At 36.3% G+C, this 21,555-nt stretch overlaps 3 protein-coding genes and 1 long non-coding RNA gene across 13 annotated transcripts; 3 read left to right on the top strand and 1 right to left on the bottom strand.

The window, feature by feature from the left end:
- The first annotated feature begins 236 nt into the window (after positions 1-236).
- Positions 237-6,754, top strand: LOC110438566 (serine/threonine-protein kinase pim-3-like). 4 transcript variants are annotated; one of them, XR_012393107.1, is made up of 8 exons: positions 237-529; positions 775-1,023; positions 1,141-1,223; positions 1,337-1,387; positions 1,460-1,832; positions 1,957-2,136; positions 3,942-4,105; positions 6,029-6,754. XR_012393107.1 is itself a non-coding variant. In XM_073927887.1 (8 exons), exons 1-7 carry the CDS (start codon positions 514-516, stop codon positions 4,022-4,024), a joined length of 1,035 nt encoding a protein of 344 aa, XP_073783988.1. In that variant the 5' UTR covers positions 237-513; the 3' UTR covers positions 4,025-4,029; positions 6,029-6,252. The 4 variants fall into 4 exon arrangements, 3 of the variants coding, with proteins under 3 accessions (XP_073783988.1, XP_073783987.1, XP_068077135.2); XM_073927887.1 differs by having other exon boundaries at positions 3,942-4,029; positions 6,029-6,252; XM_073927886.1 differs by lacking the exons at positions 3,942-4,105; positions 6,029-6,754 and adding exons at positions 2,209-2,304; positions 2,402-2,588.
- LOC141378465 (uncharacterized) lies at positions 4,882-6,966 on the bottom strand. The gene is made up of 2 exons (XR_012393112.1): positions 6,850-6,966; positions 4,882-6,740 (listed from the first exon to the last, which is right to left on the bottom strand). It is a non-coding gene; the product is annotated as an uncharacterized lncRNA (long non-coding RNA).
- A 448-nt stretch (positions 6,967-7,414) lies between these two features.
- LOC110438567 (serine/threonine-protein kinase pim-3-like) lies at positions 7,415-13,922 on the top strand. Of its 4 annotated transcripts, none has more exons than XR_012393103.1 (8): positions 7,415-7,707; positions 7,953-8,201; positions 8,319-8,401; positions 8,515-8,565; positions 8,638-9,010; positions 9,135-9,314; positions 11,120-11,283; positions 13,197-13,922. XR_012393103.1 is itself a non-coding variant. In XM_073927869.1 (8 exons), the coding sequence occupies exons 1-7, from the start codon at positions 7,692-7,694 to the stop codon at positions 11,200-11,202; spliced, it is 1,035 nt and encodes a 344-aa protein (XP_073783970.1). In that variant the 5' UTR covers positions 7,415-7,691; the 3' UTR covers positions 11,203-11,207; positions 13,197-13,922. The 4 variants fall into 4 exon arrangements, 3 of the variants coding, with proteins under 3 accessions (XP_073783970.1, XP_073783969.1, XP_068077133.2); XM_073927869.1 differs by having other exon boundaries at positions 11,120-11,207; XM_073927868.1 differs by lacking the exons at positions 11,120-11,283; positions 13,197-13,922 and adding exons at positions 9,387-9,482; positions 9,580-9,766.
- Positions 13,923-14,582: 660 nt separating this feature from the next.
- LOC137489981 (serine/threonine-protein kinase pim-3-like) lies at positions 14,583-21,132 on the top strand. 4 transcript variants are annotated; one of them, XR_012393104.1, is made up of 8 exons: positions 14,583-14,875; positions 15,121-15,369; positions 15,487-15,569; positions 15,683-15,733; positions 15,806-16,178; positions 16,303-16,482; positions 18,288-18,451; positions 20,365-21,132. XR_012393104.1 is itself a non-coding variant. In XM_073927871.1 (8 exons), the coding sequence occupies exons 1-7, from the start codon at positions 14,860-14,862 to the stop codon at positions 18,368-18,370; spliced, it is 1,035 nt and encodes a 344-aa protein (XP_073783972.1). In that variant the 5' UTR covers positions 14,583-14,859; the 3' UTR covers positions 18,371-18,375; positions 20,365-21,090. The 4 variants fall into 4 exon arrangements, 3 of the variants coding, with proteins under 3 accessions (XP_073783972.1, XP_073783971.1, XP_068077131.2); XM_073927871.1 differs by having other exon boundaries at positions 18,288-18,375; positions 20,365-21,090; XM_073927870.1 differs by lacking the exons at positions 18,288-18,451; positions 20,365-21,132 and adding exons at positions 16,555-16,650; positions 16,748-16,934.
- The last annotated feature ends 423 nt before the right edge of the window (positions 21,133-21,555 follow it).

The following is a 21,555-nucleotide window of genomic DNA, read 5'->3' as shown; positions in this document are numbered from 1 at the left end:
TTACAGTTTCGTGAATTATAAATTAATTGATTTAAACTTCATTATTATTATTATTATTATTATTATTATTATAACTATGTTATTTATTATTATTAATTATTTATTATTTATATGTTGAGATGAGATGAATCGTTTACTCATGTGATTCAGATTGGCGATTCAAATTGTGGTTGCTATAGCAACGCGTGTTATGATTTGACTCCATATATAAACACCGAGACTCGCCGCTATCTGTTGATTGAGGAGAGGCGAATTTCTGAGGCATTTGCTGAGGATTACTGTGCTGATACTGCGATTCTTCAAGGAGACCAGAGAATTTCTGACAGAAGACTTTTATTTTACAAGGAGATCGACGCTCAGAGCTGAAATTATTCCTTTTCACACGTTTTGTTGCTCTTTTGTTGTGTTTATTTTGATTTTGATCTTGTTTTTATCGTTTTTATTGACATTTTTATTGATATTTGATCTTTGTTCTTGTTTTCAGGTTTGCTGGAGTTTGGAGGAGTTTGTCAGATGGGTGAAAACCGCAGTGAGTGTTTTAGTTTTTATTTGTTTATGATCAATCATGATATGATGTTGTGTAATATTTGGGGAAATGTGATGTAAATAAACTGGTACAAATGAACCCATTTCAACACAACTGTTCCCCGATATAAGTGATCAGATGTCTTTTATTCTCTGTAGATGCAGCTACTAAAGTTAATTGTTGATTAATTCTTATAATCTTATAATAAACGTGATATGTTGTTGTTGTTGTTGTTGTCGTTGTCTCAGGCCGCTCCAGATCCAGGAGTTCTGCTTTCATCCAGGCAGCTGTTCAGGACGTCAGGACACATGATGGTGATGGTGAAACCCAGACCGTGAGCCAAGAGCTTGATGGACCTCTGCCTTCCCTGTTGGCCAAATCTGTGTCCACAGATCAGGGTAACAGGAAGAGGAAGCGGCAGAGCGGCAGCCAGCAAACACCAGAAGATGAACGTCCGTCCACCTCATCTAGAAGAGCTCTCAAACGCTCTCGCAGAGGTCAGAATGGCTTATTGAAGAAGTGATGATGATGTTTCAGTAATGCTCTTTTGCAGTTTTCTCTACTGCTGCATGTTTTCTTTGAACACACATTTCTACTGCTCCTCTGTGTTGCAGACGCGTATGCAAAGGGCCCACTGCTGGGAGACGGTGGATTTGGCTCTGTGTTCGCTGGGATGCGCAGGTCCGATGGACTGCCAGTAAGTCGTTTTCTCCGCTCTTCATTCAAACAGCCTTTAGAAATCCTGATCTCAGTAAATGTGATGTGTGAGGATCAGGCAGGTGTGATTTATTATGCTTTATCTGTCTACAGGTCGCCATCAAGTATGTGTCTAAAGAGCGGACACAGAGGAGACTGAGAGTTGTGAGTTCAGTGTGAACGTGTTGTTGTGTTTGATGTTTCATTGGGTTCTGAATCCAATCGTTTGTCCTGCAGGAAGGTCAGGGTCGGCTGCCGCTGGAGGTGGCACTGATGACCCGCGTCAATTCAGCTCCTGCCTGCCCCAACGTCCTGCAGCTGCTTGACTGGTTTGACCGTCCCAGACGCTACATCCTGATCCTGGAGCGTCCGGATCCCTGCCAAGACCTCCAGAGCTTCTGTGAGGAGAACGGCTGTCTGGATGAGCGTCTGGCCAAGAAAGTGCTGGTGCAGCTGATCGCGGCTCTGAAACACTGCGAGAGCCGCGGAGTCCTGCACCGGGACGTCAAGCCAGAGAACCTGCTGATCTCCACAGAGTCCCAGGACATCAAGCTGCTGGACTTCGGCTGTGGAGATCTGCTCAAGCGCTCGGCCTACAAATACTTCGCAGGTGGGTTTGTGTTGCAGAAGGAAACACTCTGTGGATGTTTGTGAGCTTTTGATGATCCACCAAAGGGAATTTGTGTGTGCTGGAGTGTTTTGAACGGGTGTTTGTGTCTCCTTGTGTCTCTCAGGAACTATTCAATACGCTCCACCTGAGTGGTTCTGCAGACAGCGCTACCATGCGGGTCCAGCTACGGTGTGGTCAGTAGGAGTGACCCTCTTCAACATCCTGTGCAACCGTTTCCCCTTCGGAGGTGCACTGAGGGTCACGTCCAGAAGCAAACTGACCTTCCCCATAACTCTGTCAACAGGTAAGAGACTCACTGAGAGATCAGCAGAAGTGTGTTGCTCTGTGTTTCTGAACACGGTGTTGTGTGTATCAGAGTGCCGTCAGCTGATTGGCTGGTGTCTCAGTCCAGCGGCGGCTGATCGGCCCAGTTTGGACGATATTGAGCGCCATCCCTGGTTACAGTGAACAGGTGGCCAGTGACTTGACACTTATCTGAGTGACGCACTCATGGCTTTGATTGTGTTGTTAGGGTCAGTCTGGATTAATGATCTTAATGATTTGTGTAGGGTGAGCAGGAGTCACACAGGAAGTGCAGAGAACTGCTTCCTGATCACCTGCAGAATGAGGAGTGGGCATAAACTAATGGCCGACTCACCCAGGGCCGGGGCCCCTTTACCTGCACTAAGCCACGGCTTTAGATGACTTTAATGTTAAAAGGGATTTTAATAATAAATGTATTATTTAGACAAATAATCCAGGTGTAGTGTCTTCCTAGAGTGACTGGAGAGAGCTCAAATAAAGGGAGAGTTCACACAGAAATCCAGATTTACTCACTGTTTACTCAAGCTCAAGCGGTTTCAAATCTTTAAGAGTTTCTTGTTTTCTGTTTTGCACAAAATAAAATGTTTTGAAGAAGCTGAAAACCTGTAACCGTTGACTTTCATAGTAGCAAAAACAAACAAGTCAATGGGTACAGCTTTTCAGCTTTCTTCAAAATATCTTCTTTTGTATTGAACAGAATAAAGAAACTCAAACAGGTTTGGAGCAAGTGAAAGGGAGTTAATGATACAGAATTGTTATTTTGGGGTGAACTATCCATTTAAGTCCTCTTAATGGAGGTTTTCATAATGGTTTTAAAATGAAGATTGCAGCTCTACTGACTGAGGCTAAAGGTGTGATGAAATATTGTTTAGGTTGTTATTCCATTAAATGATCTTATAGATCTATAATATATAAGTTTTGGTGGAGTTGTTGTGGTAATTTGCCCACAGTAGCAGTAAAACCTCTGAAATGGTGTACACATCTGATGATCTAAGACCTAGTTTTTTGTTTTTTTAATATTAGGAATGTTCAGAGCTCTGTTAGATGTACATTTGCATTCTACATTTCTGTTGTTGTAGCAGGGAGATGTTTGTTTTGTGGCATGAAAAGAGTTTAAGAACTTCAGTTTTAGCTGGGAGTACTACTGCATATGCACTCATGTGATTGGCTTAAATTATATTAAACTGAGAGACCCAGAAACAACACTGAGTCCTTTCTGAGACTGCAAGTCAAATATTTGGAAAAAACATTTAACCTTTCTTAAATGTATTTACATTTTTAATCATTAAAAACTTACAATATTAGAATCAATGAAAATAGGATGCAGATGCCAGAACATTGTCATTAACACTCTTTTGAATCATATTTCTACTAAAGAACAATGACTTTAGTTTACTCTACTTTACATTCTGCTGGTTCTGACATTAGAATAAATACTGAAGTCTGAACTCTGAGCTCTTTTATTCCTCTGCCTTTGTTGCTGTGTGGAAGGCATGTCTAATGAAGCATAACACACTTCATCACCAGCCTGAAACAGAATATATTTCATTAAAATAATAAACAAATAAATATATTATATTATATTGATGTAATTTGTGTTGCTGCTAAACTATTGCGAATGATATATATTAAAATTATTCTCAAAATGTGCTCATACCTCAACATGTCTGTTCTCAGCCCCAGAACCTACAGAAACTTAACAAAAGATAAGAATAATTTACATTTTATAATTTGAGATATCCATTTTTTACGAATAGCTGATGACCTGTAGTTTTCTTCTGACAGAGGCAGTAGACGCAGATGGAGAAGAGGAGAACACACACCGAACACACACTGAACAGCAGATTCCAGCAGAAAACACACTCTGATGCAGGTGATGTGGAGGTGCTGTTAAACCGTTCAGCACAAGGAGACTCTTGCTCTAAAATGAACAACAGGCCATTATTAAAGTGAATATATATTTAGTTATTATATTCATTTTATTTTATCTTTACTGATTACACACAATAATGAAAAATATGAGTTTAACACTGATGAATTTGCTAAAAGTGGTTGGAAAATCAGAAGTTAAAGATTCTAATATTAAATACACTATAAATCATCGTTTTACAAAATATAATGAATTTGCTGTTAATTTAATTTAAAGTATTATTAGAAACTAAGATACACTTTAAAAACTAATTATAAACACTTATTTTACTAATATACTTTATTAAATATACAATTTTTCTGTATTTGAAGTTGGACTATGGCTGCAGGATTGTGTTGCTTAATTATTTGCAGGACTTTGCATTAATTATCGATAAAATTCATTCAAATTATATTAAAATAATAAAAGTTTAGGTAAACATGTAAACTTATCATTAAAGCACAGCTATATTATGAAGAGATAAACTATAATTGACACTAATATTAGCTGTAATCCATAATCATCAAAATGAACTGAAATAAACACTTGAAATAAATTATTCTGAGTGTAATGAATGATTAAATAATTCCCCAGCACGGTTTAATTGAGAAAATATCTTTTGCAACACATTTTTAAACATAATATGTTAAATAAATAATCTCTAATAACTCATGACACAATATTTTAATAGTTATTTTACAAGACACTAGTATTCAGCTTAAAGTGCAGTTTAAAGGCTCACTGGGTTAATTAGGTTAACTAAAGTTAGTTTAATTTAGGCAAATCATAGGACAACAGTGCTTGGTTCTGTAGCCAAAAAAAAAAAAAAAAAAAAAAAAAAAATCTTACAGGGCTAATAATAATGTGCTTAATTTTTTGTTTGTTTTTATCAAAAACTGTTTTCACTTCAGCCAAACTGAAAAATAAACTTCACTGATCTGATAAGATCTCTTAGATCATTGTCACAAAGCACAGATTTTCCATTAGGCTTTCTTTAGTCTTGTGTATTGATTAATGTGCGCGAGGGCAACTATTGGTTTAATGAGGGAGTTTTCTGAGAGATGAAGAGCTGTAAAGTGAGTGTTCAATTACAAAAAGAAATGATTATACAAACTCAGTGTTTCCTTTTATTAACATTAACAAAACCGTATTACTTTAAAAGAAATATAATTATCAAAGCATGTCTTAGAGCGAATAAGCCCAACAGGTTTTTTATGTAATCGCCTTTTATCTTAATTTATATATAAAATAAATGTTTAATTAGTAATCACTACTGATGGGTTAGATTTTCAATATTCAATATTGTTCAGTAATTATTCAGCAGTAATTAAACATCTCTGTAGCATTTCCTCCTGCAGATGTGGTTCAGTCAGTTCAGCACTGCAGGGAGCTGTCCATTGTGCTGAATTTACTCCACACTAAACTCTCTTCACACATTAAATTCATTATAAGTGTCTGATCAGTGAACAGGATACTGTCATTTCTCAACAACTAAAGAAGGTCTAATGTAGAAATTAAAAGATAATAGGAAATACAAACAGATGGATTTGCTTTATGAAAGGAAATTTTGTTGAATGATTATTACAATTTGGTTTAAATGTTGAATGTTGCACTCGTATATGTTGCATTGCTCTGCTCTTCTTTAAATAAATCAAACCTCAGTTGTGTGCTGTTTACACTGTCTCTGATTCATGGTACGTATTTTAATAAATCAGACTTTTGCATCTTCAGTTTCTCATCAATTCCAAGTCATGAAAATAATAAAAGCAACATTTACAGCTGCAGCGTGCACTAAATATTTTCTTACTTTTCTTATTTCTGTTTTTGTCTAACCACAGTTTATCTCATGCATTGATGTGTGTATTGAGCATGCAAGATCACCAGCTTGACCACAAACAGTTTTAGGACATTCAGTCTGTTGCATGCCTGAATAAAAACACTTGTGGTTTGTGTTCTCGCCTAGCTTTTCACAGCAACTGCAACATCACTGCACCAGGAGCGTCAGTAAAGACCAAGAAGAAGAAGAAGAAACACAGCACTGAGCCTGAAAGCTGATGTACTGAAGGCTGCAAGCAGAATCATTTATGACCCAGAGATAATTTAATATAAAAAATGTATATCAATATAAGAAATGAACCATATTATTAATCATATTATTCATTTCATAAAGAGTTTTTAACTACATTGAAAAAATAGAAACCTGTTTACCTTTAATATGTTTACTTTAATTAACTTTGATATATTTTTACTACTGTAAACTGGTGTATAAAATCAGGCCGCTTCAATGCACACTTTGCACCCTTAACAGAAGTTCAGAAGCTCAAATCACATCAAATCATCAAACGTAATGACAAACGAGAGATGTTTTTCTGAATAAAATACAATCTTTTTTTTTGTTTTAATATAAATGAACAAGGCTAGATAGGTTAGGAAAATTCTAGCAAACGTACAAGCTAATTGTCATTACAGACCTTGTGATAGTAATTTAGCTTATTGAAAGCTGTATATTAGTAATGAAAACAGCTATCTAGATTCATACAAACAGAAATAATGTATTTATAAACTTGCACCTTTCTGCTGTGGACGCCATCTTGTGGTCAGACGCGGGAACTCATTCGGCAGGTGAACTTTTGTGCTTTCTAGCCGTTGAGTGAACACAAAGTCCCTTAAAAAGCCTTCACATACATCCAAAAAAACGAAAACATTAATAAAACGTAATAATATTAAATCTGAAAACAAGAGCAAATGAAAAGTACATAAATATGACTTAACCATGTAGCCTACCAGATGATGATACAAACGGCCATGTGATCTGAAATCGTGCGTAGACCATAGACTGTAAAATATAGGCATAGACATAGAAATGGTGAACGATTTAATTTACTTTCTATTATTTACAATAATAAACTTTTTTTTTTAACTTATATTCCTAATATCTACGTGAGCAGTTAGCACTGTACGTGTAATTAACCAGCATGCACTTACATTGCTTGGGCCACTAATAGAAAATATATGAGTTAATTTTATTATTTTAATTTAATTAATTCCTAAATAGCTGTACATTTTACAAAGTCAAACCTTGTCAAACCAATCTTGCTCATTTAGCATTATTATTACAGTTTCGTGAATTATAAATTAATTGATTTAAACTTCATTATTATTATTATTATTATTATTATTATTATAACTATGTTATTTATTATTATTAATTATTTATTATTTATATGTTGAGATGAGATGAATCGTTTACTCATGTGATTCAGATTGGCGATTCAAATTGTGGTTGCTATAGCAACGCGTGTTATGATTTGACTCCATATATAAACACCGAGACTCGCCGCTATCTGTTGATTGAGGAGAGGCGAATTTCTGAGGCATTTGCTGAGGATTACTGTGCTGATACTGCGATTCTTCAAGGAGACCAGAGAATTTCTGACAGAAGACTTTTATTTTACAAGGAGATCGACGCTCAGAGCTGAAATTATTCCTTTTCACACGTTTTGTTGCTCTTTTGTTGTGTTTATTTTGATTTTGATCTTGTTTTTATCGTTTTTATTGACATTTTTATTGATATTTGATCTTTGTTCTTGTTTTCAGGTTTGCTGGAGTTTGGAGGAGTTTGTCAGATGGGTGAAAACCGCAGTGAGTGTTTTAGTTTTTATTTGTTTATGATCAATCATGATATGATGTTGTGTAATATTTGGGGAAATGTGATGTAAATAAACTGGTACAAATGAACCCATTTCAACACAACTGTTCCCCGATATAAGTGATCAGATGTCTTTTATTCTCTGTAGATGCAGCTACTAAAGTTAATTGTTGATTAATTCTTATAATCTTATAATAAACGTGATATGTTGTTGTTGTTGTTGTTGTCGTTGTCTCAGGCCGCTCCAGATCCAGGAGTTCTGCTTTCATCCAGGCAGCTGTTCAGGACGTCAGGACACATGATGGTGATGGTGAAACCCAGACCGTGAGCCAAGAGCTTGATGGACCTCTGCCTTCCCTGTTGGCCAAATCTGTGTCCACAGATCAGGGTAACAGGAAGAGGAAGCGGCAGAGCGGCAGCCAGCAAACACCAGAAGATGAACGTCCGTCCACCTCATCTAGAAGAGCTCTCAAACGCTCTCGCAGAGGTCAGAATGGCTTATTGAAGAAGTGATGATGATGTTTCAGTAATGCTCTTTTGCAGTTTTCTCTACTGCTGCATGTTTTCTTTGAACACACATTTCTACTGCTCCTCTGTGTTGCAGACGCGTATGCAAAGGGCCCACTGCTGGGAGACGGTGGATTTGGCTCTGTGTTCGCTGGGATGCGCAGGTCCGATGGACTGCCAGTAAGTCGTTTTCTCCGCTCTTCATTCAAACAGCCTTTAGAAATCCTGATCTCAGTAAATGTGATGTGTGAGGATCAGGCAGGTGTGATTTATTATGCTTTATCTGTCTACAGGTCGCCATCAAGTATGTGTCTAAAGAGCGGACACAGAGGAGACTGAGAGTTGTGAGTTCAGTGTGAACCTGTTGTTGTGTTTGATGTTTCATTGGGTTCTGAATCCAATCGTTTGTCCTGCAGGAAGGTCAGGGTCGGCTGCCGCTGGAGGTGGCACTGATGACCCGCGTCAATTCAGCTCCTGCCTGCCCCAACGTCCTGCAGCTGCTTGACTGGTTTGACCGTCCCAGACGCTACATCCTGATCCTGGAGCGTCCGGATCCCTGCCAAGACCTCCAGAGCTTCTGTGAGGAGAACGGCTGTCTGGATGAGCGTCTGGCCAAGAAAGTGCTGGTGCAGCTGATCGCGGCTCTGAAACACTGCGAGAGCCGCGGAGTCCTGCACCGGGACGTCAAGCCAGAGAACCTGCTGATCTCCACAGAGTCCCAGGACATCAAGCTGCTGGACTTCGGCTGTGGAGATCTGCTCAAGCGCTCGGCCTACAAATACTTCGCAGGTGGGTTTGTGTTGCAGAAGGAAACACTCTGTGGATGTTTGTGAGCTTTTGATGATCCACCAAAGGGAATTTGTGTGTGCTGGAGTGTTTTGAACGGGTGTTTGTGTCTCCTTGTGTCTCTCAGGAACTATTCAATACGCTCCACCTGAGTGGTTCTGCAGACAGCGCTACCATGCGGGTCCAGCTACGGTGTGGTCAGTAGGAGTGACCCTCTTCAACATCCTGTGCAACCGTTTCCCCTTCGGAGGTGCACTGAGGGTCACGTCCAGAAGCAAACTGACCTTCCCCATAACTCTGTCAACAGGTAAGAGACTCACTGAGAGATCAGCAGAAGTGTGTTGCTCTGTGTTTCTGAACACGGTGTTGTGTGTATCAGAGTGCCGTCAGCTGATTGGCTGGTGTCTCAGTCCAGCGGCGGCTGATCGGCCCAGTTTGGACGATATTGAGCGCCATCCCTGGTTACAGTGAACAGGTGGCCAGTGACTTGACACTTATCTGAGTGACGCACTCATGGCTTTGATTGTGTTGTTAGGGTCAGTCTGGATTAATGATCTTAATGATTTGTGTAGGGTGAGCAGGAGTCACACAGGAAGTGCAGAGAACTGCTTCCTGATCACCTGCAGAATGAGGAGTGGGCATAAACTAATGGCCGACTCACCCAGGGCCGGGGCCCCTTTACCTGCACTAAGCCACGGCTTTAGATGACTTTAATGTTAAAAGGGATTTTAATAATAAATGTATTATTTAGACAAATAATCCAGGTGTAGTGTCTTCCTAGAGTGACTGGAGAGAGCTCAAATAAAGGGAGAGTTCACACAGAAATCCAGATTTACTCACTGTTTACTCAAGCTCAAGCGGTTTCAAATCTTTAAGAGTTTCTTGTTTTCTGTTTTGCACAAAATAAAATGTTTTGAAGAAGCTGAAAACCTGTAACCGTTGACTTTCATAGTAGCAAAAACAAACAAGTCAATGGGTACAGCTTTTCAGCTTTCTTCAAAATATCTTCTTTTGTATTGAACAGAATAAAGAAACTCAAACAGGTTTGGAGCAAGTGAAAGGGAGTTAATGATACAGAATTGTTATTTTGGGGTGAACTATCCATTTAAGTCCTCTTAATGGAGGTTTTCATAATGGTTTTAAAATGAAGATTGCAGCTCTACTGACTGAGGCTAAAGGTGTGATGAAATATTGTTTAGGTTGTTATTCCATTAAATGATCTTATAGATCTATAATATATAAGTTTTGGTGGAGTTGTTGTGGTAATTTGCCCACAGTAGCAGTAAAACCTCTGAAATGGTGTACACATCTGATGATCTAAGACCTAGTTTTTTGTTTTTTTAATATTAGGAATGTTCAGAGCTCTGTTAGATGTACATTTGCATTCTACATGTCTGTTGTTGTAGCAGGGAGATGTTTGTTTTGTGGCATGAAAAGAGTTTAAGAACTTCAGTTTTAGCTGGGAGTACTACTGCATATGCACTCATGTGATTGGCTTAAATTATATTAAACTGAGAGACCCAGAAACAACACTGAGTCCTTTCTGAGACTGCAAGTCAAATATTTGGAAAAAACATTTAACCTTTCTTAAATGTATTTACATTTTTAATCATTAAAAACTTACAATATTAGAATCAATGAAAATAGGATGCAGATGCCAGAACATTGTCATTAACACTCTTTTGAATCATATTTCTACTAAAGAACAATGACTTTAGTTTACTCTACTTTACATTCTGCTGGTTCTGACATTAGAATAAATACTGAAGTCTGAACTCTGAGCTCTTTTATTCCTCTGCCTTTGTTGCTGTGTGGAAGGCATGTCTAATGAAGCATAACACACTTCATCACCAGCCTGAAACAGAATATATTTCATTAAAATAATAAACAAATAAATATATTATATTATATTGATGTAATTTGTGTTGCTGCTAAACTATTGCGAATGATATATATTAAAATTATTCTCAAAATGTGCTCATACCTCAACATGTCTGTTCTCAGCCCCAGAACCTACAGAAACTTAACAAAAGATAAGAATAATTTACATTTTATAATTTGAGATATCCATTTTTTACGAATAGCTGATGACCTGTAGTTTTCTTCTGACAGAGGCAGTAGACGCAGATGGAGAAGAGGAGAACACACACCGAACACACACTGAACAGCAGATTCCAGCAGAAAACACACTCTGATGCAGGTGATGTGGAGGTGCTGTTAAACCGTTCAGCACAAGGAGACTCTTGCTCTAAAATGAACAACAGGCCATTATTAAAGTGAATATATATTTAGTTATTATATTCATTTTATTTTATCTTTACTGATTACACACAATAATGAAAAATATGAGTTTAACACTGATGAATTTGCTAAAAGTGGTTGGAAAATCAGAAGTTAAAGATTCTAATATTAAATACACTATAAATCATCGTTTTACAAAATATAATGAATTTGCTGTTAATTTAATTTAAAGTATTATTAGAAACTAAGATACACTTTAAAAACTAATTATAAACACTTATTTTACTAATATACTTTATTAAATATACAATTTTTCTGTATTTGAAGTTGGACTATGGCTGCAGGATTGTGTTGCTTAATTATTTGCAGGACTTTGCATTAATTATCGATAAAATTCATTCAAATAATATTAAAATAATAAAACTTTAGGTAAACATGTAAACTTATCATTAAAGCACAGCTATATTATGAAGAGATAAACTATAATTGACACTAATATTAGCTGTAATCCATAATCATCAAAATGAACTGAAATAAACACTTGAAATAAATTATTCTGAGTGTAATGAATTAAATAATTCCCCAGCACGGTTTAATTGAGAAAATATCTTTTGCAACACATTTTTAAACATAATATGTTAAATAAATAATCTCTAATAACTCATGACACAATATTTTAATAGTTATTTTACAAGACACTAGTATTCAGCTTAAAGTGCAGTTTAAAGGCTCACTGGGTTAATTAGGTTAACTAAAGTTAGTTTAATTTAGGCAAATCATAGGACAACAGTGCTTGGTTCTGTAGCCAAAAAAAAAAAAAAAAAAAAATCTTACAGGGCTAATAATAATGTGCTTATTTTTTTGTTTGTTTTTATCAAAAACTGTTTTCACTTCAGCCAAACTGAAAAATAAACTTCACTGATCTGATAAGATCTCTTAGATCATTGTCACAAAGCACAGATTTTCCATTAGGCTTTCTTTAGTCTTGTGTATTGATTAATGTGCGCGAGGGCAACTATTGGTTTAATGAGGGAGTTTTCTGAGAGATGAAGAGCTGTAAAGTGAGTGTTCAATTACAAAAAGAAATGATTATACAAACTCAGTGTTTCCTTTTATTAACATTAACAAAACCGTATTACTTTAAAAGAAATATAATTATCAAAGCATGTCTTAGAGCGAATAAGCCCAACAGGTTTTTTATGTAATCGCCTTTTATCTTAATTTATATATAAAATAAATGTTTAATTAGTAATCACTACTGATGGGTTAGATTTTCAATATTCAATATTGTTCAGTAATTATTCAGCAGTAATTAAACATCTCTGTAGCATTTCCTCCTGCAGATGTGGTTCAGTCAGTTCAGCACTGCAGGGAGCTGTCCATTGTGCTGAATTTACTCCACACTAAACTCTCTTCACACATTAAATTCATTATAAGTGTCTGATCAGTGAACAGGATACTGTCATTTCTCAACAACTAAAGAAGGTCTAATGTAGAAATTAAAAGATAATAGGAAATACAAACAGATGGATTTGCTTTATGAAAGGAAATTTTGTTGAATGATTATTACAATTTGGTTTAAATGTTGAATGTTGCACTCGTATATGTTGCATTGCTCTGCTCTTCTTTAAATAAATCAAACCTCAGTTGTGTGCTGTTTACACTGTCTCTGATTCATGGTACGTATTTTAATAAATCAGACTTTTGCATCTTCAGTTTCTCATCAATTCCAAGTCATGAAAATAATAAAAGCAACATTTACAGCTGCAGCGTGCACTAAATATTTTCTTACTTTTCTTATTTCTGTTTTTGTCTAACCACAGTTTATCTCATGCATTGATGTGTGTATTGAGCATGCAAGATCACCAGCTTGACCACAAACAGTTTTAGGACATTCAGTCTGTTGCATGCCTGAATAAAAACACTTGTGGTTTGTGTTCTCGCCTAGCTTTTCACAGCAACTGCAACATCACTGCACCAGGAGCGTCAGTAAAGACCAAGAAGAAGAAGAAGAAACACAGCACTGAGCCTGAAAGCTGATGTACTGAAGGCTGCAAGCAGAATCATTTATGACCCAGAGATAATTTAATATAAAAAATGTATATCAATATAAGAAATGAACCATATTATTAATCATATTATTCATTTCATAAAGAGTTTTTAACTACATTGAAAAAATAGAAACCTGTTTACCTTTAATATGTTTACTTTAATTAACTTTGATATATTTTTACTACTGTAAACTGGTGTATAAAATCAGGCCGCTTCAATGCACACTTTGCACCCTTAACAGAAGTTCAGAAGCTCAAATCACATCAAATCATCAAACGTAATGACAAACGAGAGATGTTTTTCTGAATAAAATACAATCTTTTTTTTTGTTTTAATATAAATGAACAAGGCTAGATAGGTTAGGAAAATTCTAGCAAACGTACAAGCTAATTGTCATTACAGACCTTGTGATAGTAATTTAGCTTATTGAAAGCTGTATATTAGTAATGAAAACAGCTATCTAGATTCATACAAACAGAAATAATGTATTTATAAACTTGCACCTTTCTGCTGTGGACGCCATCTTGTGGTCAGACGCGGGAACTCATTCGGCAGGTGAACTTTTGTGCTTTCTAGCCGTTGAGTGAACACAAAGTCCCTTAAAAAGCCTTCACATACATCCAAAAAAACGAAAACATTAATAAAACGTAATAATATTAAATCTGAAAACAAGAGCAAATGAAAAGTACATAAATATGACTTAACCATGTAGCCTACCAGATGATGATACAAACGGCCATGTGATCTGAAATCGTGCGTAGACCATAGACTGTAAAATATAGGCATAGACATAGAAATGGTGAACGATTTAATTTACTTTCTATTATTTACAATAATAAACTTTTTTTTTTAACTTATATTCCTAATATCTACGTGAGCAGTTAGCACTGTACGTGTAATTAACCAGCATGCACTTACATTGCTTGGGCCACTAATAGAAAATATATGAGTTAATTTTATTATTTTAATTTAATTAATTCCTAAATAGCTGTACATTTTACAAAGTCAAACCTTGTCAAACCAATCTTGCTCATTTAGCATTATTATTACAGTTTCGTGAATTATAAATTAATTGATTTAAACTTCATTATTATTATTATTATTATTATTATTATTATAACTATGTTATTTATTATTATTAATTATTTATTATTTATATGTTGAGATGAGATGAATCGTTTACTCATGTGATTCAGATTGGCGATTCAAATTGTGGTTGCTATAGCAACGCGTGTTATGATTTGACTCCATATATAAACACCGAGACTCGCCGCTATCTGTTGATTGAGGAGAGGCGAATTTCTGAGGCATTTGCTGAGGATTACTGTGCTGATACTGCGATTCTTCAAGGAGACCAGAGAATTTCTGACAGAAGACTTTTATTTTACAAGGAGATCGACGCTCAGAGCTGAAATTATTCCTTTTCACACGTTTTGTTGCTCTTTTGTTGTGTTTATTTTGATTTTGATCTTGTTTTTATCGTTTTTATTGACATTTTTATTGATATTTGATCTTTGTTCTTGTTTTCAGGTTTGCTGGAGTTTGGAGGAGTTTGTCAGATGGGTGAAAACCGCAGTGAGTGTTTTAGTTTTTATTTGTTTATGATCAATCATGATATGATGTTGTGTAATATTTGGGGAAATGTGATGTAAATAAACTGGTACAAATGAACCCATTTCAACACAACTGTTCCCCGATATAAGTGATCAGATGTCTTTTATTCTCTGTAGATGCAGCTACTAAAGTTAATTGTTGATTAATTCTTATAATCTTATAATAAACGTGATATGTTGTTGTTGTTGTTGTTGTCGTTGTCTCAGGCCGCTCCAGATCCAGGAGTTCTGCTTTCATCCAGGCAGCTGTTCAGGACGTCAGGACACATGATGGTGATGGTGAAACCCAGACCGTGAGCCAAGAGCTTGATGGACCTCTGCCTTCCCTGTTGGCCAAATCTGTGTCCACAGATCAGGGTAACAGGAAGAGGAAGCGGCAGAGCGGCAGCCAGCAAACACCAGAAGATGAACGTCCGTCCACCTCATCTAGAAGAGCTCTCAAACGCTCTCGCAGAGGTCAGAATGGCTTATTGAAGAAGTGATGATGATGTTTCAGTAATGCTCTTTTGCAGTTTTCTCTACTGCTGCATGTTTTCTTTGAACACACATTTCTACTGCTCCTCTGTGTTGCAGACGCGTATGCAAAGGGCCCACTGCTGGGAGACGGTGGATTTGGCTCTGTGTTCGCTGGGATGCGCAGGTCCGATGGACTGCCAGTAAGTCGTTTTCTCCGCTCTTCATTCAAACAGCCTTTAGAAATCCTGATCTCAGTAAATGTGATGTGTGAGGATCAGGCAGGTGTGATTTATTATGCTTTATCTGTCTACAGGTCGCCATCAAGTATGTGTCTAAAGAGCGGACACAGAGGAGACTGAGAGTTGTGAGTTCAGTGTGAACCTGTTGTTGTGTTTGATGTTTCATTGGGTTCTGAATCCAATCGTTTGTCCTGCAGGAAGGTCAGGGTCGGCTGCCGCTGGAGGTGGCACTGATGACCCGCGTCAATTCAGCTCCTGCCTGCCCCAACGTCCTGCAGCTGCTTGACTGGTTTGACCGTCCCAGACGCTACATCCTGATCCTGGAGCGTCCGGATCCCTGCCAAGACCTCCAGAGCTTCTGTGAGGAGAACGGCTGTCTGGATGAGCGTCTGGCCAAGAAAGTGCTGGTGCAGCTGATCGCGGCTCTGAAACACTGCGAGAGCCGCGGAGTCCTGCACCGGGACGTCAAGCCAGAGAACCTGCTGATCTCCACAGAGTCCCAGGACATCAAGCTGCTGGACTTCGGCTGTGGAGATCTGCTCAAGCGCTCGGCCTACAAATACTTCGCAGGTGGGTTTGTGTTGCAGAAGGAAACACTCTGTGGATGTTTGTGAGCTTTTGATGATCCACCAAAGGGAATTTGTGTGTGCTGGAGTGTTTTGAACGGGTGTTTGTGTCTCCTTGTGTCTCTCAGGAACTATTCAATACGCTCCACCTGAGTGGTTCTGCAGACAGCGCTACCATGCGGGTCCAGCTACGGTGTGGTCAGTAGGAGTGACCCTCTTCAACATCCTGTGCAACCGTTTCCCCTTCGGAGGTGCACTGAGGGTCACGTCCAGAAGCAAACTGACCTTCCCCATAACTCTGTCAACAGGTAAGAGACTCACTGAGAGATCAGCAGAAGTGTGTTGCTCTGTGTTTCTGAACACGGTGTTGTGTGTATCAGAGTGCCGTCAGCTGATTGGCTGGTGTCTCAGTCCAGCGGCGGCTGATCGGCCCAGTTTGGACGATATTGAGCGCCATCCCTGGTTACAGTGAACAGGTGGCCAGTGACTTGACACTTATCTGAGTGACGCACTCATGGCTTTGATTGTGTTGTTAGGGTCAGTCTGGATTAATGATCTTAATGATTTGTGTAGGGTGAGCAGGAGTCACACAGGAAGTGCAGAGAACTGCTTCCTGATCACCTGCAGAATGAGGAGTGGGCATAAACTAATGGCCGACTCACCCAGGGCCGGGGCCCCTTTACCTGCACTAAGCCACGGCTTTAGATGACTTTAATGTTAAAAGGGATTTTAATAATAAATGTATTATTTAGACAAATAATCCAGGTGTAGTGTCTTCCTAGAGTGACTGGAGAGAGCTCAAATAAAGGGAGAGTTCACACAGAAATCCAGATTTACTCACTGTTTACTCAAGCTCAAGCGGTTTCAAATCTTTAAGAGTTTCTTGTTTTCTGTTTTGCACAAAATAAAATGTTTTGAAGAAGCTGAAAACCTGTAACCGTTGACTTTCATAGTAGCAAAAACAAACAAGTCAATGGGTACAGCTTTTCAGCTTTCTTCAAAATATCTTCTTTTGTATTGAACAGAATAAAGAAACTCAAACAGGTTTGGAGCAAGTGAAAGGGAGTTAATGATACAGAATTGTTATTTTGGGGTGAACTATCCATTTAAGTCCTCTTAATGGAGGTTTTCATAATGGTTTTAAAATGAAGATTGCAGCTCTACTGACTGAGGCTAAAGGTGTGATGAAATATTGTTTAGGTTGTTATTCCATTAAATGATCTTATAGATCTATAATATATAAGTTTTGGTGGAGTTGTTGTGGTAATTTGCCCACAGTAGCAGTAAAACCTCTGAAATGGTGTACACATCTGATGATCTAAGACCTAGTTTTTTGTTTTTTTAATATTAGGAATGTTCAGAGCTCTGTTAGATGTACATTTGCATTCTACATGTCTGTTGTTGTAGCAGGGAGATGTTTGTTTTGTGGCATGAAAAGAGTTTAAGAACTTCAGTTTTAGCTGGGAGTACTACTGCATATGCACTCATGTGATTGGCTTAAATTATATTAAACTGAGAGACCCAGAAACAACACTGAGTCCTTTCTGAGACTGCAAGTCAAATATTTGGAAAAAACATTTAACCTTTCTTAAATGTATTTACATTTTTAATCATTAAAAACTTACAATATTAGAATCAATGAAAATAGGATGCAGATGCCAGAACATTGTCATTAACACTCTTTTGAATCATATTTCTACTAAAGAACAATGACTTTAGTTTACTCTACTTTACATTCTGCTGGTTCTGACATTAGAATAAATACTGAAGTCTGAACTCTGAGCTCTTTTATTCCTCTGCCTTTGTTGCTGTGTGGAAGGCATGTCTAATGAAGCATAACACACTTCATCACCAGCCTGAAACAGAATATATTTCATTAAAATAATAAACAAATAAATATATTATATTATATTGATGTAATTTGTGTTGCTGCTAAACTATTGCGAATGATATATATTAAAATTATTCTCAAAATGTGCTCATACCTCAACATGTCTGTTCTCAGCCCCAGAACCTACAGAAACTTAACAAAAGATAAGAATAATTTACATTTTATAATTTGAGATATCCATTTTTTACGAATAGCTGATGACCTGTAGTTTTCTTCTGACAGAGGCAGTAGACGCAGATGGAGAAGAGGAGAACACACACCGAACACACACTGAACAGCAGATTCCAGCAGAAAACACACTCTGATGCAGGTGATGTGGAGGTGCTGTTAAACCGTTCAGCACAAGGAGACTCTTGCTCTAAAATGAACAACAGGCCATTATTAAAGTGAATATATATTTAGTTATTATATTCATTTTATTTTATCTTTACTGATTACACACAATAATGAAAAATATGAGTTTAACACTGATGAATTTGCTAAAAGTGGTTGGAAAATCAGAAGTTAAAGATTCTAATATTAAATACACTATAAATCATCGTTTTACAAAATATAATGAATTTGCTGTTAATTTAATTTAAAGTATTATTAGAAACTAAGATACACTTTAAAAACTAATTATAAACACTTATTTTACTAATATACTTTATTAAATATACAATTTTTCTGTATTTGAAGTTGGACTATGGCTGCAGGATTGTGTTGCTTAATTATTTGCAGGACTTTGCATTAATTATCGATAAAATTCATTCAAATAATATTAAAATAATAAAACTTTAGGTAAACATGTAAACTTATCATTAAAGCACAGCTATATTATGAAGAGATAAACTATAATTGACACTAATATTAGCTGTAATCCATAATCATCAAAATGAACTGAAATAAACACTTGAAATAAATTATTCTGAGTGTAATGAATTAAATAATTCCCCAGCACGGTTTAATTGAGAAAATATCTTTTGCAACACATTTTTAAACATAATATGTTAAATAAATAATCTCTAATAACTCATGACACAATATTTTAATAGTTATTTTACAAGACACTAGTATTCAGCTTAAAGTGCAGTTTAAAGGCTCACTGGGTTAATTAGGTTAACTAAAGTTAGTTTAATTTAGGCAAATCATAGGACAACAGTGCTTGGTTCTGTAGCCAAAAAAAAAAAAAAAAAAAAATCTTACAGGGCTAATAATAATGTGCTTATTTTTTTGTTTGTTTTTATCAAAAACTGTTTTCACTTCAGCCAAACTGAAAAATAAACTTCACTGATCTGATAAGATCTCTTAGATCATTGTCACAAAGCACAGATTTTCCATTAGGCTTTCTTTAGTCTTGTGTATTGATTAATGTGCGCGAGGGCAACTATTGGTTTAATGAGGGAGTTTTCTGAGAGATGAAGAGCTGTAAAGTGAGTGTTCAATTACAAAAAGAAATGATTATACAAACTCAGTGTTTCCTTTTATTAACATTAACAAAACCGTATTACTTTAAAAGAAATATAATTATCAAAGCATGTCTTAGAGCGAATAAGCCCAACAGGTTTTTTATGTAATCGCCTTTTATCTTAATTTATATATAAAATAAATGTTTAATTAGTAATCACTACTGATGGGTTAGATTTTCAATATTCAATATTGTTCAGTAATTATTCAGCAGTAATTAAACATCTCTGTAGCATTTCCTCCTGCAGATGTGGTTCAGTCAGTTCAGCACTGCAGGGAGCTGTCCATTGTGCTGAATTTACTCCACACTAAACTCTCTTCACACATTAAATTCATTATAAGTGTCTGATCAGTGAACAGGATACTGTCATTTCTCAACAACTAAAGAAGGTCTAATGTAGAAATTAAAAGATAATAGGAAATACAAACAGATGGATTTGCTTTATGAAAGGAAATTTTGTTGAATGATTATTACAATTTGGTTTAAATGTTGAATGTTGCACTCGTATATGTTGCATTGCTCTGCTCTTCTTTAAATAAATCAAACCTCAGTTGTGTGCTGTTTACACTGTCTCTGATTCATGGTACGTATTTTAATAAATCAGACTTTTGCATCTTCAGTTTCTCATCAATTCCAAGTCATGAAAATAATAAAAGCAACATTTACAGCTGCAGCGTGCACTAAATATTTTCTTACTTTTCTTATTTCTGTTTTTGTCTAACCACAGTTTATCTCATGCATTGATGTGTGTATTGAGCATGCAAGATCACCAGCTTGACCACAAACAGTTTTAGGACATTCAGTCTGTTGCATGCCTGAATAAAAACACTTGTGGTTTGTGTTCTCGCCTAGCTTTTCACAGCAACTGCAACATCACTGCACCAGGAGCGTCAGTAAAGACCAAGAAGAAGAAGAAGAAACACAGCACTGAGCCTGAAAGCTGATGTACTGAAGGCTGCAAGCAGAATCATTTATGACCCAGAGATAATTTAATATAAAAAATGTATATCAATATAAGAAATGAACCATATTATTAATCATATTATTCATTTCATAAAGAGTTTTTAACTACATTGAAAAAATAGAAACCTGTTTACCTTTAATATGTTTACTTTAATTAACTTTGATATATTTTTACTACTGTAAACTGGTGTATAAAATCAGGCCGCTTCAATGCACACTTTGCACCCTTAACAGAAGTTCAGAAGCTCAAATCACATCAAATCATCAAACGTAATGACAAACGAGAGATGTTTTTCTGAATAAAATACAATCTTTTTTTTTGTTTTAATATAAATGAACAAGGCTAGATAGGTTAGGAAAATTCTAGCAAACGTACAAGCTAATTGTCATTACAGACCTTGTGATAGTAATTTAGCTTATTGAAAGCTGTATATTAGTAATGAAAACAGCTATCTAGATTCATACAAACAGAAATAATGTATTTATAAACTTGCACCTTTCTGCTGTGGACGCCATCTTGTGGTCAGACGCGGGAACTCATTCGGCAGGTGAACTTTTGTGCTTTCTAGCCGTTGAGTGAACACAAAGTCCCTTAAAAAGCCTTCACATACATCCAAAAAAACGAAAACATTAATAAAACTTAATAATATTAAATCTGAAAACAAGAGCAAATGAAAAGTACATAAATATGACTGAACCATGTAGCCTACCAGATGATGATACAAACGGCCATGTGATCTGAAATCGTGCGTAGACCATAGACTGTAAAATATAGGCATAGACATAGAAATGGTGAACGATTTAATTTACTTTCTATTATTTACAATAATAAACTTTTTTTTTTAACTTATATTCCTAATATCTACGTGAGCAGTTAGCACTGTACGTGTAATTAACCAGCATGCACTTACATTGCTTGGGCCACTAATAGAAAATATATGAGTTAATTTTATTATTTTAATTTAATTAATTCCTAAATAGCTGTACATTTTACAAAGTCAAACCTTGTCAAACCAATCTTGCTCATTTAGCATTATTATTACAGTTTCGTGAATTATAAATTAATTGATTTAAACTTCA

This window comes from Danio rerio, chromosome 17 (genome assembly GCF_049306965.1).
Source record: "Danio rerio strain Tuebingen ecotype United States chromosome 17, GRCz12tu, whole genome shotgun sequence".
In the NCBI taxonomy this organism is placed as follows: domain Eukaryota; kingdom Metazoa; phylum Chordata; class Actinopteri; order Cypriniformes; family Danionidae; genus Danio; species Danio rerio.
The sequence above is the reverse complement of the archived record's forward strand: the minus strand, read 5'-3'. Positions and strand labels throughout refer to the sequence as shown.

Bases quoted from the DNA above. Each gene is read 5' to 3' on its own strand.
- LOC137489981 (XM_073927870.1), top strand. The intron at 15,570-15,682 runs GTAAGTCGTTTT...ATCTGTCTACAG, and splicing joins GCAGGTCCGATGGACTGCCA to GTCGCCATCAAGTATGTGTC. The intron at 15,734-15,805 runs GTGAGTTCAGTG...TTTGTCCTGCAG, and splicing joins CACAGAGGAGACTGAGAGTT to GAAGGTCAGGGTCGGCTGCC.
- LOC110438566 (XM_073927886.1), top strand. The intron at 1,224-1,336 runs GTAAGTCGTTTT...ATCTGTCTACAG, and splicing joins GCAGGTCCGATGGACTGCCA to GTCGCCATCAAGTATGTGTC. The intron at 1,388-1,459 runs GTGAGTTCAGTG...TTTGTCCTGCAG, and splicing joins CACAGAGGAGACTGAGAGTT to GAAGGTCAGGGTCGGCTGCC.
- LOC110438567 (XM_073927868.1), top strand. The intron at 9,011-9,134 runs GTGGGTTTGTGT...TGTGTCTCTCAG, and splicing joins GGCCTACAAATACTTCGCAG to GAACTATTCAATACGCTCCA. The intron at 9,315-9,386 runs GTAAGAGACTCA...TGTGTGTATCAG, and splicing joins CCCCATAACTCTGTCAACAG to AGTGCCGTCAGCTGATTGGC.